This window comes from Cydia strobilella, chromosome 10, assembly GCF_947568885.1.
Source record: "Cydia strobilella chromosome 10, ilCydStro3.1, whole genome shotgun sequence".
NCBI classification, from domain to species: domain Eukaryota; kingdom Metazoa; phylum Arthropoda; class Insecta; order Lepidoptera; family Tortricidae; genus Cydia; species Cydia strobilella.
Genome location: NC_086050.1, coordinates 12744174 through 12761634, shown reverse-complemented (window position 1 = coordinate 12761634; position 17461 = coordinate 12744174). Strand labels below are relative to the sequence as shown.

Sequence of the window (17461 nt, the reverse complement as noted above, 5' to 3'; positions counted from 1 at the left end):
TAGCTTTTTTAGTGCACCTAAACCTTTCACAGGTTTTTGATAAGTTTTCAGGGGACCTACCGGAAAACTCGAATCCGAAATTTCGTTATCTAGCTGCCTCTTTATCGCTCGAATACGCAAGAGTGACAGAGATGTTATATAACGAAAGTTCGATTTTCTTGTTTCGCGATAGACCCTCAGATTGTGATTGTGGCGCCACCTACGCCGAGTTTCGCGTAATATTCCCTATTATTAAATAAAAAAGTTTATATTACACGACCGTTTTTTTTTCATTTCCTATTTGGTACATGACTAGAAACTATACTTAGTCTTTTAGCATTAGAAAAAACGGTAAACCATTTCCACGTGTCTTTTTATTGACAAGTTTTTTTTTATAAATATAGCAATATTTTACTTATGAAAGCAAAAGTATGTAAATGATCGTATATTATATTTGTTGTGACTTATTTTCAAAGTGTTTTTCGATAAAACGACAGGTTAAGATCGCTCGCCTTCTTTCTAATGATAAAAAAACGAGAGGTATAGTTAGACGGTTCTGAGTGGTAGACTGCAAATGAGATAAAAGCTATATTAGGTACATGTATTAATCCTCATATCAGGCGGCTCTTTGATTCCAAGGATTGCATAATTTTTATACTTTTTAATGATTTTTAGAATATGAAAATTATAAAAAGTATAAAAGTTATGCAATCCTTGTATTCAACGAGCCGCCTGCTACAGATTTCTTGAAATTGCCGCGTTTTTGCAGGTTCAACTTTCATTAGCCAACTATTATCAATTTGCGTGATTATTCTTTTACACGGCACATAAACTTATGCATAATTTATCGATATAAAAAGTCGACACAGTTACATCCCTAGCAATATATCAAACTTATGACACCGTACGTAAATGAGAAATAACAAGCATATATGCATCTCTTTTCGGCACATTGTCTAATTCGTAAGGAAGTAAAGTACGGGTATACATATTTGCGAAGCATTTTTGCCCGACTTCTATGCTTTAGTCATTATTCTGAGTGTATATCAAATTCAAACCAAATTGTTATGTCATATGTCATACAAACTATATCAAGATAATTCCAACAAAATTATAGATGGTGTCATGGTGGGTTTGGAACGCGCATTTGACTTGACAATTTTGACATTGACAATTTACATAGTAGAAAGTGACACGAGACTAAATCGATCGTTGTTGTTGCGAGTTTTTTTTTTCCAAATCACAATAAAAACTACGTGAATGTTAAAAATTAACTTGAAATGTTGATCATTGACAACGGTGTCGATTAAACTTCATTAGCTATTACCTGGCACGGCTGAACAATGGAGTCTTATCCACTGAATTTGGTAACTACGCGTTTATATTTTTAACATAAAATTTCCAACGTCGAATTTCTAAGACTAATGTTTCATTTTAGGCGCATCAACAACATCGTCGTGCTGAAGCTCATCTAATAAACAACCGATATGATGAAGCGATGCAGTGCCACCACAATGCTGCTGAATTGTTGCTTGACGCTATGAAATCTACGACGTCTTCAGTAGCATTGGAGTCCATAACACTTCAACACAGCTACCATCTCAAACAAAAAGACCTAATTAAAACCAAGAAAGACCAATATGCACGCGTTAAAAAGGCGATGGACACTATTAAGTGTCTTGGCAAGGATCCATTCTCAAACCTTCAGGGTCATGAATATGCTAAGCTGCAAGTCGCTATTTTCAGAGCTATAAATGAAACAGACTCTCTATTACATTTTTTATTTAATACAAACGATAGCCCTGTAGAACAAAGGCTAGGGAGAGAAAAAATACTCGACGTTACAGATGGTTTTAAGGCAGAGAAAACACAAGAAACTGTTATAGAAGAATTACGGATATTAAGTCAAAATCTACACTCTCTAGTTGAACAGTTAGTACTACAAGTGGAAGTCCTTAAAGATGAGAATGTTACATTAAAAGAAAGGGTAAATTACTTAGAAAAAGAGAGAGTGAGGTACCTGAACCTCCCTTCAAGTGACCTTCATCAAAACTTCTCCACCTTAAGCATGGGGACTGAGAGTTTGCCAATGGAGTCTGCTCAGAGAGTACCTGTCATACCCATAGCCACCACTTTGGCTGGCCCAGTTGACCCTAACTTTGATTTAACAGCTTTGCGGGAATAGTACTTAATTATATTTCATTCATTTTTCATTTATTTATTTCTTTAACAATAATGCACACAATACATAATAATTGACATAATATGCCATTATGAAGGCAAAATATTGTATAAAGATATTTAACATACCCTCTTCCTCATAGACCTCACTATTTACATAGTGGTCCAACCCAGGGTTACCTAGACTACTGAATCCCAAGAAATTGTGCAGGCATTAGTCTGACCTACTTACCCAGAGAGTACTGTTAATAATTAAATTTATTGTCATTGGTTGTTTTATTGGTGTAGGTACTTATTTACAGTGTTGGGCAAAAATTAACTTGAATAAGAATAAGAATAAAAACAGAAATGTTATTCTTATTCCAATCGATTTGAAATAAAGTAATTCTTGCACTCGTTAGTCCCGAATAAAATGAACGGGACTAAATCATGTAACTTTTATCTTGAATGTGGAATAAAAAACGGACTAATTAGTCCCGATGTAGGATTATCCCAAATAACGTTTTATTCAATTAAAATGTTATTCGGAATTGGATTAACTTTTGTAGTACAATTGGTTATAGTTTGTAAAATGAATTTCACCCCTCTTTTCAATGGTTTTGAAGATTTGAATTTTTTTTAGCGTAAAAAGATTTTATGTTAATATGTAGATAGGAACATTTTTTTGGTGCGTTTGAAACGTTGATGATAATTTGATGATGAAGCTACATAGAACGTAAACAGCGAAATTCTGTGATGTTTCAATGTATTATCCTTTGCGTATTGTTTATTTTGTTTATTACTCCTATCAACCTTAAGGTCTTACATATGCTAACTCTGTCACACCTACGGACAGTGAAAGAGATAGTAAATGACAGGTAAAAAAAGAACCTGCGGCGCTTATCGCTAGATGTGTAGAAAGTCGCAGCATGAATTAATTGTATAGTATTATTTGGCGTGTTTGCACTTAAGACCGCCATTGCTCATTGGCAATAACAATAGGTTTAAGTCGTACCTGTTAAATTATTTGTTAGCACTTGCTAATAAACACGTGCGTGCGGCAGGCGGTGTTTCAAACGATTTTGATATTGTTTCTTTGTTACCTACCTTTCCGTCTCAATACAAATGCAAATTTTAAATACCTATCAGAGACTTTATAGAAACTTCATAATTCTTACTTTGTAGCTGTGTGATAAAGCTATAAAGTGAACAAGGGAACTATATAATGACTAAACGTAATGGACCCAGAATTTTGTGGAAAGTATAGTAGTTTGGGCTATTTGTTTAGTTATAAAGAGGTTAGTGACTGGTTAATGCGGCTTTTTAGTAAGTAATTTACAATGAAATTAGTATCTTTATGTATTTGACTTATTTGTAATTGCTTGCAACCATTGCAGGTATCTATATAATAAAGATGTAGATATGGATAGTGGAATAAAAATGCAAGTAATATGAGTAATATGAGTTTAGTTGTAATCAAACTTAAAACATGATAGTCGGGGTATGTATGCATACGAGAAACTATACAATACAAGTACCTACTTGTATAATAAAAAATATACAAAATATTTTTTTTAATACTACATACAAAAGCAAAAATATCATACCTATATCATAATAAAAGTATTTGCAATGATTTAATGCGATTATTTGAAAGTATAAGTATTAGTTTAACATGAAAAATGTGTATTAAATATTTATATACATTAACTGCAACATAAAAAATAATTCACCACACCAAAGTTTTGTCATTATTGGTGCGCTTTTGTTATTTTCTATGCTGTAAATACTGACGATACCTCAATCACACCGGAGCCATACTTTCTTCTCAGATGACTAAGGAAGTTAGATGTTGAACGGCTGGTTCCTTTTACTTTATTGTTTTTGTTTGGTGTACATTTTTTGCATATAGCAATTACATTTTTTCCATTTGAACTGTTTGAATGAAAGAACTTCCCATCAAGTAGTATGTCTAATACGGCACTGGTTTCAGAGTTTGTGCTAACGGAAAATGCAACATCCGGTCGCGTAGTATTTTGTTCATCACAAGTCACAACTGTCCACTGACATCACAGAATCACCACTTAATTCATCCATGGTTATATATATATGGTATACATAATATGTATAGATATCATATATACATTATAAGTATCGATCGACGAGACAAGTAACTGAATCTTTGCTAGGTTTTTACTCTTAAGTATGCTATCTATTTCACACCCACGGAAAGTGAATGAGATAGTAAATTAGAGCAGGTAAGAAAAGAGTCCTACGCTTATCGCTAGATTTACCGAAAGTCGCAGCATGAGTTGTATTATTTGACGTGTTAATTTCCACGTGTGACCGTCATTGTTTACTCATTGGCAATTTGGCAATAACAATAGGATTAAGTCGTGGCTGGTGAATTCTTTGTTAGCACTGCGGCACCCGGGTGTCGAACGATTTGAATATTGTTCCTGTTATCTTTCCGTCTGATAATAAATGCAAATTTTAAATATCAAAAGAACTTTTAAAAAACACCATAAGTCTCGTTAGTAATTCGGACAGTAAAACTACTAAACATAATTCGAAAACAATAAAATCAAGAGTGTATTCCCCATTTGTTCCTACCCCACGTGGCCGCCGCGATACATGAGGCGGGGACATATGGGAATGATTTATATGAAGCGCCTATTCATATATGCGCCCGGCGGGGAGAAATAGGAATACACCACATCGAGCCATTACTCATCATACTTTAGAAACATGTATTTTTATTTGTTACTTTAGTTTAGGTACAATCAGCCATTTGAAGAGTTTCGCTGCCAACCATTCGATCAGATCAGCTGAATTGTACCTGATGATTTAGTTATCACATTAAAAGCAATACGGGTACCAAGACTATGTGACAGTCAATTTGTAAGATTATATTGCATGATAGGTATAAATTAGACAAGAAAGAAACTACAATTATTTACCTATACGTAACGCCTATACGGTACTCAGACCCAGACCACATTTTTATTCCAGGAATATTATTTGGAATAAAAAATCATGATTACATTTATTTGAATAAGAATAAGTTAATCCCATTCAATTTTCTCACATACGAATTAGTCCCGGCCAATATTAGCGGAATAATTTTGACGGGACTAAAATCAACTCGATTTTATTCCGACGAATTCTTATTCCAATTAATGATTTTATTCCTGAATGCCCAACACTGCTTATTTATAGAAATAAAACTCCAAGTGTCTTACATAGATATGTATTATTGCATATTGGTCTTACACAAAAATAAAATCTTACTCTTGTTTTACATGTAAAAATAAACTTCCCGATTTTTTTAATCAGGAATAACTATATCTTACACCTAAAAGAAATCTATACATACATTAACAATCAATTAAACTAACAACAATTTTATATTTTTGGTAACATGGAATATTACAGCAATCACTATCAGCACTACAACATTACACATTGTTATTTTATTCTACTTGAAATATTGTTATTACATACTATGGTCATTTCAATTTATGTTATTGAGAATTAAAAAAATTAACATAAAAAGACATGTAATTGGAAAAATAAAACCATATTAAGGAACGAGATTGGTTTACAGTGCTCCAAAATATTTAATGAATTGAGATTACAAAACTGTCAAATAAGTTCTTATACTACAAGCTCTTTGATAAAGATCACTCAGATCTTATGTAACTGTACTGCTGATATTGTACAGATTAAAGTAAAATGTATCTAATATTTTACTTTGTCACTGATAAAGCTATAGAGCACATAGCAGCAGAAAATTAGGTTTAAGTGGGTATAGATGAGAATTTTAAATAAATAAAAAATTACACTAGTCATGTCTATGGGCATTTTCACTTGAAAGTGTACCATTTATTTTTTTCAAAAACATCAACTTTTGGGTTATTTAGACACCCCTATGCATGACTTAATAACTGTGTGCGTGGCCGCCGTCTAAATGGCGAGACCTATACTGCCATGAATATTGTTTGTTTATAAATTATCGTGCAGTACCAAAGTAGGAACAAAATATTTAAAACTAGAACAAATAAGACGAAATTTCATGTTTAGGCACAAGTCCGACCGGCGCCGACAAAACGACTGGCTTTCGACTGTTTGTTCGCCCAAGAAAGGCACATGGTTTATGTATGGTAAGCGTTACATTTTCACGCCTTAAGAAAAATATCGGTAATCTCGATACTAACTTCCGCTAATCGTCGGCGGTCAGATAGCTGCCCAAAATTCGTATGCCGTTTGGGTGCAGTGTGTGCCAAAGAATTACCATTATACATACTGCCCGCGCGCCAATTCCGTGCATTCGGAGGTCGAGGAAGTGGGAGTGCGCCGCGCCCGTACGTACAAAATGACACTACTCTGTCATGACGCCCAACATTCCTAACATTCCTCAGCCGTGCACGGAATTCGCGCGCGGACAGTATGTAAGGTTTCCAAAGAGGCGGTGAATCAACAGAAGATTCACCTGAGCTTTACGTCTGCAAATGTACGGATAAGTATGGAAAATGGCAGGAAAAGTCTTTCTCTGCGGCTGACCATAATAGACCGCGAGCCAGGCGCAAATTTCGTCAGTCATGATCATGAGTCAGTCGGCTATGTATGAGGGTTCATCATACATAGCCGTTAACCACTATACGAGTTTTCGCCCGGGAGGCATTTTGGTCATGGAAATCTGTTCCTGGCCCCCGGTCTATAAGGGATCCGACGTGGGTTGTTTACAAACACAAATTTAAATAGATTGATTAACCTACTTTTAGCTCGTTACATTTGACACATTCAGGAACTTGCTGGAAAATGGTTTTTTAACACATCTCAAATATTAGACAGAGCACAAAGACAATCGAGGTCACCACACATAAGCGCTCCCGTACTTGCGCCCATAATTACGACAGGGGCCCATTTCTCGAACGGTATTAGTCTAATAATATTAGTGTGTTGCTATGGTAACCCATACGACTCGACAGTTGACTAATAATATTAGTCTAATACCGTTCAAGAAATGGGCCCCAGTACTTGGGTGTTATTTTTTTACAAAACAAGCTTTAGGGGAATTATGAGTACAGGGGGCCCGTTTCTCAAACGCTTGTAACTTGTAATACAAGCGGATGTCACTTCTTGACAGCTTTTGTTAGACCTTTCTAACTTCCACTTATATTACAAGTTCTTCTTGTTGTGCCATATCCTCAGCGGATGTCGGCGATCATCTTATGGAACTTGGTTCCATCCTGTGCCAGTCTAGACAAACTGGCAGTGTCATTTATATTAGACCAGCTTTTAATGTTGTCTATCCAGGTTAGCTTTCTCCTTCCTCTGCTCCTTTTGCCGTCGATTTTCCCTTCCAAGATGTTACGAATTATGTTATACTTGTCGTGTCTATAGATATGTCCAAAATATGAGGTTTTCCTTGTCTTTACGGTGGTCAAAAGTTCAAGTTTTTTGTTCATTCTATTCAGAACTTCAATGTTTGAAACTTTTGTCTCTCCAGGAAATTTTTAACATTCTTCGGTATAACCACATTTCGAATGCATTGATCTTAGCCTCCATAGTCTTATTAATGGTCCACCCTTCGACACCATAGAGAAATATCGACAGCACGTAGCATTTGACCATGCGCCATCGTAACTTTAAGTTAATATCCTTACAAGTATATTACAAGTTACAAGCTTTTAAGAAACGGGCCCCTGGACTATTATATGTAGTACTAAACGGCGTGGAATACAAGTCAGTTGTGCTGCTCGATTCTTAGCATTTTACAAGTAAAATTGCACCTGTGTGTGGTAACCTGATGCTCTTTAAAAAAATGAAATGAAATGAAGTTGAAAACAAATCTTAGATCAACATTTTCTTTTCTCCTCGATAAGTTTTAATTTATGTTACTTATTGATAGGCAATTCCTACAGGCATAGTTATTGCTTATTGCCATCTGATAATAGTTCAGGTCCCCAATAATGGATGTTATAAATTATAACATTTTAGGCCACTGGGCAATTGTGATATTAAGAAGTTTCAGTATAAATTAAAGTATAAAATAACGTACTTAAATGAAAACTGTGATATATACTAACATAATTAATACTTATTTAATATATATACCTATAGTTGGTCAAGCAAATCTTGTTAGTAGAAAAAGGCGAGAAATTCAAATTTTCTATAGGAGGATATCCCTTCGCGCGTACATATTTTAAATTTGCCGCCTTTTTCTACTGACAAAATTTGCTTGACCAACTATACTTAGTTAATATTATTTTAAGAAAAATGCTTTATGTTTCGTCCATGACTTACCCTAATAAAAATACTATTATAGGGTTAAACTATATAGCTATATGTACACAACAAACCGAATTTTTATTATTTTTAAATATAATTTTAAAGCATTTGAGAAGTACGACATGAATAGGCACTAAAATGGCAAATCACATATTTTGAAGTGAACAGTGTTAATAAACTCACAACCACATATACAAAAGAGAACATTATGCTTTCTACACGTAAATAACAATTACTTTCATTTATAACTTCACGTTTTAATTATTTTTAAATAACCTACAGCAAGTTATATGGAGTGAGTAGTCACTTTAGTTTTGAAGTTATTGATATCAGAAGAGGCTCACATATATTCGAGATCGGAACACATAATTTATTCATTGTACTATATTATGAAACTAATGAAAACACTACAGTACTATTGAATACACTATTTGAATTGTAAGTTTAGCTAAGGGTGGTATTTACACCTGTCCAATTTCTTTGTCCAATGTCATTGCGTCTCGCTCTCTCATAAAGCAAAATGTGAGACGCAATACACATTAGACAGATGGAATACCACCCTAAGCCACAGAAAAAAAATACTAATGGGCCCATTGAGCCCGTTGATTATATTAAATAAAAATAAATCAAAATTGGTAAGTTTGAATCTTCTCAAATGATTTTTACGCCAAAGATCCTAAACTGTTAAACAGAAGCTATTGTTTCTTTTATGCGAGCGCGTGGCCATTGTGTTTGAGCTCGTGGCCATTGTCTCTGAGTGCGTGCCACGCGCTGAGACACAATGGCCACGCCCTCGCACAAAAGAAACAATGGCGTTTGTTTAACAGATTAGTCTTTGGCGTAAAAATCATTTGAGAAGATTTAAACTATACTTACTTAATATTTGGGGGTAAAACTTTGTCATTTATATTATACGCTAAAGCGAGGAGTAGACTGACAATAACTCGTATGCAATTTACGTTACATTGCCGATCACTAAGGTAAACTGCATTCAAATGTGTATTATTTTCATCAGATACCGAAATGTTATGAAAATTGCATGCAAGGTCTTGCTAGTGAAACCTCGTTTAAAGCTTATCGCTCCGTCTGTGATGAACTTAAGACTGATGCGCTCAAAACGAGAGGAGAGATGGTCCACTCCCTCAATCACGCCGATTGCAGTAAAATGAGTAAACGCCGACGCGATGCGTCTTGTTATCGCGATCAGCGGGTAAAACAAAACTGGGCGTAGTCGCCTTGTCGACTGTCGTACAGGCAACAATTGCTGTCGACGCGAAGGGACAAAGGAAAATCAACAAAAAATGGTCGAAAACCAAGTACCATTACCATATCTATAACTATTAAACTAACATAAATACTGACATGGAATCTGTTACCTACTTGCGAAACTGATTAAATCATTTGTCAAAATGAATAACCCATACATTCAAATAGATATTGTATTTAGAATAATTAACTATGACCGCTTGTTACTTGGGGCGGAAGTAGAACTGCCAATTTTGGTCTAGCCATTGCCCCGGATTAGTAGATGGAGGTTCGATTCTGAATATTTTTCATAGTAGGCATATCTTTGTCATTAATTATTTAATTGTGGTATTTTCTACTTAAATGAACGCGAATCAAAACTACATAACAAAATTTGATTCGCGTATAGTAATAGGACAAAATATGAATGGAAAAACCTTAGGGAGTATAAGGCGGAGGCGGCGGTAGTACAGAAAGGTCGTCGAAGGGGAAGTACTGCTGCGCGCCGAGCACGGGCGGCGCGTACACCGGCAGCGCCGACGGCGCGTAGCCCGCCGGGAAGTCGGCGCTCGGCGTGTACGGCGGCAGCGCCGGCACATACGGGGTTGGGCCCACGCTAGAAAAATAGTACATTACTACAGAGGCTGGGAAGTAAGGGGTTGCCGGCCGAATGCATATAGATGGCCGAACGTAGTGAGGCCGGATAGTTATGATGCCGATAACCCCTTTTCACGCCGATGTATGTACAATAGTGCTTTTCTCAAACATGCAATGAAATAAAGAAATCTCCACGAAATCAAAGTTTTATTTCTAAAGATACTAAAAGTAAACTAGGCACAAAATATAACTACCACCTATACCTATCTTTATCACACGTGTCGTATATTTTACACATGTAGTTTATCAATTTATTACAAAAAAATTCAAGATATATTTATGTATGTTTGATTTTTTCGCCTTGCATCCGTCTGCCTGTAGTTTTAGCCACATAACTAAGATTACATAGTTTTTAGGGTTCCGTACCCAAAGGGTAAAAACGGGACCCTATTACTAAGACTCCGCTGTCCGTCTGTCACCAGGCTGTATCTCATCAGCCGTGATAGCTAGACAGTTGAAATTTTCACAGATGATGTATTTCTGTTGCCGCTATAACAACAAATACTAAAAAGTCCGGAACCCTCGGTGCGCGAGTCCGACTCGCACTTGGCCTGTTTTTTTATTTATGTTAATATTATGCTTCACATACATCGTTGCCTTAAACATGGAGTATAATTAACAGGTGTTCATTTAACATTTTCGTCGGAACTCATATTAAATAACACAATTGTGCGTTGTTGGCACAATAAATCCAATAAAATAGAATTACAGAATGAAAAATGTTCAACTTTACCTCCAAAACGATTTAAAAAATACCTACGCGTGTTTGAGTAGACATTTTTTTACCGCTAATATTTAATAGTACATTTCGATACTAGTGCGGAAAGTATGTCATTACTTCACGAGTACCGAGATATCTTGCCACGAGCCGTAGGCGAGTGCTAAGACTCGGGACGAGTGAAGAATGACATTCAATTGTAAATATTAAAACATTGTACTATTATTACCTAAATATCGTTATTTATGATTATTTGTGTATCGTATATTTATAAAAACATTCTTGCAGTAAGAAAATACGCCTCTTCTTTGACAGGCGTTCCGTTCCATTCAGACAACTTATTAAGAACGGTTTTTCAACATTAAAAAATAAACGTGTTATAATACTTATAATGATGAAGAGGTAAGTAATAAAATATGAAATATGCATATTTTTCGTATTCTTACATTAACAGTAGGTTTTTATGTTGATTACGACGTTTAAATGAAACTAATAATAAAACTCATCAATAAGTAAAAATTTAAAAAAATTGGAAAAGTAAAAAGCACTAGTTCGCGAAAACCAACTTTCCGCACGCTAAACAGCCAATAAAAGTAGCACTTTTTGAGCAACTGTTTTAAAAATGAAATATTTTAAATCTGTATTTGTAGTTACATTTGCAATTCAATATTATTGGAATTCGTTAATAATGTTTTATTTATATTTTTTTTGTAAATTTTACACAAATAAAACTGCAATATATCAAATATCGTTTATTGTTTTTTTTTTATAGGCGTATTGGCAGAATGTCATTCCGAACCAAAAAGCAAATATTGGTTATAGTTTTTTTATGGCTGAATTCCATGATGCTGTGTCATAAATATATGTGAAAATTGGAAATTAAAAAAGAGCCACTTCCCGGCCTAGGCCTGCAACTTTGTATGAAATTTCATTACATACCTCTCGTCTAGCGCTTGAGACGTGATATTTCCCTGCCTAATATGAAGAATCAATTTTATTGCATGTTTGAGAAAAAAAACTATCAACTTCAGTATGAATATTTGAACAGTTTAACCTTTTGACGCCAATGACCGATATATACGCACCGTAGGTTTCAACGCCAAAGACCGATTAATTGGTCATAGACCACAGAGCAACATAGACCTACGTGCATATGCATAAAGTTCAATTTAAGTTTTGACACTTCGGTGACGTGGCGTCTGGATGACAGTTTTTGTGTTTGACACGGCGTCGAAAAGGGTAAGGGTCGGTTGTACCAAACTGTCATCGTTAAAGAGTTCGCTAAATTTTATTGTATGGAAAGTTTCATAGTAAACAGCCGCGGCGCGCCGGGTGACGTTGATCAGTCTGTCAAGTGCGGATGGTGCAACTGGCATTAGAAGTAGGCGCCAGTTTTTAACGAATGGTAGACCAAGTTCGTCTAATTAAGGAACTACTGCCAAAAGGAAGGCAAGGCACGACTCAATGAATCTGATTAAGTGTAAGGCGAACCAGAGGGTCACAAGACTCACAAGTGATCTTTAAACGAGACTGTATTGCGCTGTCACTATGCAGTCTACCCGATTTTACATGTTTTTCGTGTAGATAACTTCCGATGTTTTATAAGCTTTTTATCGTAGTTTAAATTCATGAACGAAATAAGAGATTACTTATTCGCTTACCTGTGAGCCTCGTAGCCGTCCCAGTCCTCCATGAGGTTTCGCCGCTGAATGTCCTCGTCGCTGGAGAGTGGCGCCCCCCATAAATTGGCGGCGGATGCTAGCAATGCTAGAGCACCTGAAATTATAAAGGCAACAATTAACCTCATTCTTGATAGATACAATTAATTCTATTACTTTTAAACAAATTACAAGTATTAAAAGTGACAGACAAGAACAGATTTATGAACTAAGTATGGGATGGTACATAATTTACAAGAGAATTTGCTTATTTTAAGACGATTTCCGATTGATACGAGTTCCGCTATCCTCAAGGCATTTGCAAGGTCTGTCTACTCTTGTGTAAATTTAGTTATTTTTATAACAAAACAGATGAGATTTGTGATTTTTATGTGAGTTTTGTTCTAGCCGAGGCACTGTTGCAGTAGCATATATCTGAATCTGACAGCAGATATCGCAAACAATCGATGATTAGTATGTGTACGAAACTGGAAAGCAAACACAACTCAAATTAACAAAATTCATACAGGAATATGTATATGGAGATGCAACATCCAATCCTGGTACATGTAACTAGATATGAAACAATAATAAATGACTCACCAGCGCCAGTTATCGTGTAGAAACCATACTCATAATCCACTTGTATTGTATTAGGATCATAGTTGTTTGCATTCCCCAATACCACAGTGGTATAATAGCACACGCCAACTATAGCTATCACCCAAAACACACACATTATGCTTGGGATGGCATTCCTACGGAGCATCTTGATTGCTTTACTATTTAAGCTAGTTATGTTGATGAGGATTCCAATAGAGGAACAAAGTAGTACCATGAAGCATAATAGGATTAGTACTCTCATGAGTGTAATGGTCTCTGGTGTTGTACATGGTGGTAGACCTGAAAAAAAGGTAAATATTATGAGTCACACGCCAGTGTGATAAGCTTTGAGTATTTTAATCTGGCTTCCATAAATAATATGAAGCTAACAAATTAATATAATTTAGTGCAAGGCAAATGCTAAGGTTCCTTTACAAAGTCATTGGGAAAAGAATCCAATGAGTACTGGCACAAAACGGCAGATCTTGTAAATCAATCTGCAAGTTTATAAAAACTTGATATCAACTTACCAGGGTAATCCCTCTTCACCGGATCAAAGTCTCTCCCCTGATCTATGTTAATCTGATCATCATAGTCATCATCTTCATCAAATGAGAAGAACTGAGACAGTGACAGGCTTTGAGTGCAGTGCAGCCCCTTTATCCTGAACCAGCTGGGCTGCACCAGGGCAGCGCAGGTTAGGAGGAAAGTAGTCACATTGAAGAATGCTGCTATTTTGTTTAATTCCTTGTCTTTAAATGGAAGCGTTATTTTTAAGCCTAAAAATAAAGAAAATAGTAAAATATATATGTATCGTTATAACTTCAAATATCATTTTTTTATTTTATATTATGGGACATTCTTACACAGATTGACTAAGTCCCACGGTAAGCCCAAAGAGGCTTGTGTTATTGGTACTCAGACAACGACAAATATAATATATAAATACTTAAATACATAAAAAACACCCATGACTCAGGAACAAATATCTGTGCTCATCACACAAATAAATGCCCTTACCGGGATTCGAACCCATCGGCTTCACAGGCAGAGTCACTACCCACTAGGCCAGACCGGTCATCAAATTTAAAGTAGGAAGTAGATTTCTGCAGATCTACAGTGTTATATTGTCTTAAATTGGGTAAGCAAATTTAGATTTTATACATATAAAGCATCCACAACATTAAAAAAGCTTGGGTTTTGGACAAATCTTATTCATGATCAGCCATCATATAAGTATGCAAATTACAAATATTAGCACTAACAAGCTCAAAATATGAGAACAATGTTAGATGCAAACAAATTAATTAGGACTTATCGCGGTACCATCGTCTAACTATAAATAGGCGTATGCCGTAGAGATGGGCGAAATGTGTCAGTAAAAAGAAAAGAGTGATATATATCTTTCTCTCACTGGGATATATATCACTCTTTTATATCTTTATATCCGTATGCGTCACTGCTCCCGCTCGCAACTGTATCGGGCCGATACAGTTACTATCGGCACTTGCTCACTTTACGTCATGTTATGAGTGAGAGAGAGGACACTAGAGTAGTTATTATACCGTGGCGAGATTGTTTCTTTCATTTTGTATATTGAATGTCTTGGATGATTGTATCATGATGGATATTGGATATAGATCGATTCATTCACGAAGGCGCTTGCTTTGGTTCGTATTGTCATGCTCATGCTATTACTTTAGGTTTGACAAATCTGCGCGTCGTGAATTGCGCTATTTATAACCTTGACCTTGCATTTAAAAATGAATATATTGACGTTATTGAATTTTATTATTTTTGCGTAATAAAATACCTTATTGCGGTTTGTTTACATTTTATTAAATACCTAAAGGAATACACTCAAGTCCCGTCGAAACGAACGAGGTCAAAGCAAAGCGAACGATTTGCATAATTTTGGAAATCGCAAATACGTTTGGTGTAAATCCTTAAACTTACCAAAATATGACCTAAATTAGTTTGCATATGCATAGTTCAATTCTCACTTTGTAGGAACAAAACGCAGCTAGTGTATAATAACAACGAAAATAATCATGCTAGGTCCAAAAAACTTTAAGCTTTAAAACTTTAAGCAATAGAACTCATTGCATTGTACTTCGGTTGACCGACGGCGTCGACGCGCGGCCGAGACAAAGAGACAATAGACATCGCTTATCTTATCTATCTATTCACTTTTGTAAATCCTTGCCGGTGGTGCGACGGTGCGAGTGTACGGATATATTGGGATATACTGATATATTCGGATTCGTAAAGACAAGAAGAGTGATTCATGAAAAGAGAAAGATATATATCCTTTATATCTATATCCCCTGAGCTACCCATCTCTAGTATGCCGATGCCGCGTATGCAGGGGGTGTATCTTTGAGGGAGGTCAAACTAAATATCATGTAAACTAATATAACCAATGGCTTAAATGTCATTAGGAAGCCATATAAAGCACTGTGTTAAATTATCACACACATTAAAGTTCATAATTAAACACGGGCGATCGGGCAATAGTTCATAAACAATGACAATTAGTATTCACGTTAATATTCACATTGTAATAACAGCCGTGACAACCTTTTACAAGTTTCACATTTTTCACAAGTTTGCAATAATTTTAGTGCTTTGACAACATGTAAACCAGGTAATTGCGTATATTCAAGCACAATAAGTGTCCAAGGTTGGACGCGATGTTTTAAGTACCTCGAATCCAAGCTAAACAGCCCATTTTGATGCTCCAACTCCCATAAAACGACAGGTATTCGTTGGAAATCACTAATTACAAGAGCTCTAAACTAGGGATGATTAACTATTACATAAATAAACATGATTTTGTCTGCTGTCGCGATAGGGAAAAGAAACGACACAAGTAATCACGTACGTACACTTCACTTCACGTTTGACTTGACAGTTGACTTGACGTTTAGCTCATGGAGACTATATAAAGGAGCCAAATCTCTATGTATGAAAAGTGTCCATCAAAAAACAGTAATTAGGCGGCGCCACCATACACCGAAATACTACCAAAAACAACCTACGTAATTTGGTCGGGTTATTTGTTGCCTTACATGTTATCCTCACGTCCTCTGGGACGTGTAGGCTCTGGCCTAACTAGCGCCACTAGAGATTAGGAACTATTATTTAAAGCTGAAAGCGGTCACTTTTGCAACAATTCTGCCATAAGAGATTGGCATCCTTTCTATACCATCCATAGTTTAGCTTAGCTAGCTTAGCAGTTATGTTGGCTGAACTGAGGAAACAGATTACAAAATGTAACCAAATTATTTTGATAAGGCGTAGAACACATGCGCCGACATTATGACTGTATTGCACGATAGATTGATTGACAAATTTAATATGGCATACTTATATGGAAACCAATTTTGTCAGTAGAAAAAGGCTCAAAATTCAAAATTTGTATGAAAGACCGACCCCTCGCCAGGGGTGCGAATATCCTCGTTTCGGGCAAATTCGGCCCCGTTCGGCTCGGCATTGCTCCGAGCAATTATTAAGGCCATAACACACCATCGCACCGCACAATGACCTTGGTGCGGTGCGATGGTGTGTTACGGCCTTTAGGGTTGGCACAACTTGACGTCCCTTTGCGTGCATGACCAGACACTGATAAGATAATGACTTGAATTTTAACAACCCTAAAAAGCCGAAAGGGATAGCATGATTCGACCCTGAACCGCTGTCAAACTTCGGTTTTGTAGGAAGTTTACTTTCTGTACGGTAGTACTATTATTTATTACGTTTTTGACATGTAATGTATGTGTATATTATTAATAAATTAGAATATGAATATGTGCCCTCGCGCCTACATTTTGACATTTGCCGCCTTATTATATTTAATTGACGGAAACTACTTGCCAAACATTAACGTCCCTCCACACACGTGCGCGAATCGTGGCGCTAAGCCGTGAACGCGTGTGGCGTCGATTGCCCAGATTGTTTACGCCTTCGCGCCTTGTTCCCCGTTTCTTGTCGGTTTTTCGGCCCGCGTCAAAGGAGATGTGAAGCGCGAACTTGCAAGACTCACTAGAAGCCTAATATTGGCCATTTTGTTAGCGACGGAAATCATCAACCTCTAGTCCGCTCCAGACTACACGGCGCGAAGCCGCGAACGCGAGTGTGGAGTCGA

The 17461-nt window shown here is 36.3% G+C and overlaps 2 protein-coding genes across 2 annotated transcripts; one reads left to right on the top strand and one right to left on the bottom strand.

Annotated features, from left to right (window-relative positions):
• Positions 1 to 1174: 1174 nt before the first annotated feature.
• LOC134745010 (nuclear receptor-binding factor 2) lies at positions 1175 to 2238 on the top strand. Its single transcript, XM_063678977.1, has 2 exons — positions 1175 to 1346; positions 1418 to 2238. The coding sequence occupies exons 1-2, from the start codon at positions 1323 to 1325 to the stop codon at positions 2162 to 2164; spliced, it is 771 nt and encodes a 256-aa protein (XP_063535047.1). The 5' UTR covers positions 1175 to 1322; the 3' UTR covers positions 2165 to 2238.
• A 5575-nt stretch (positions 2239 to 7813) lies between these two features.
• LOC134745009 (transmembrane protein 127-like) lies at positions 7814 to 16214 on the bottom strand. The gene is made up of 5 exons (XM_063678976.1): positions 16021 to 16214; positions 13845 to 14093; positions 13315 to 13614; positions 12715 to 12829; positions 7814 to 10294 (listed from the first exon to the last, which is right to left on the bottom strand). The coding sequence occupies exons 1-5, from the start codon at positions 16043 to 16045 to the stop codon at positions 10117 to 10119; spliced, it is 867 nt and encodes a 288-aa protein (XP_063535046.1). The 5' UTR covers positions 16046 to 16214; the 3' UTR covers positions 7814 to 10116.
• Between the last annotated feature and the right edge of the window lie 1247 nt (positions 16215 to 17461).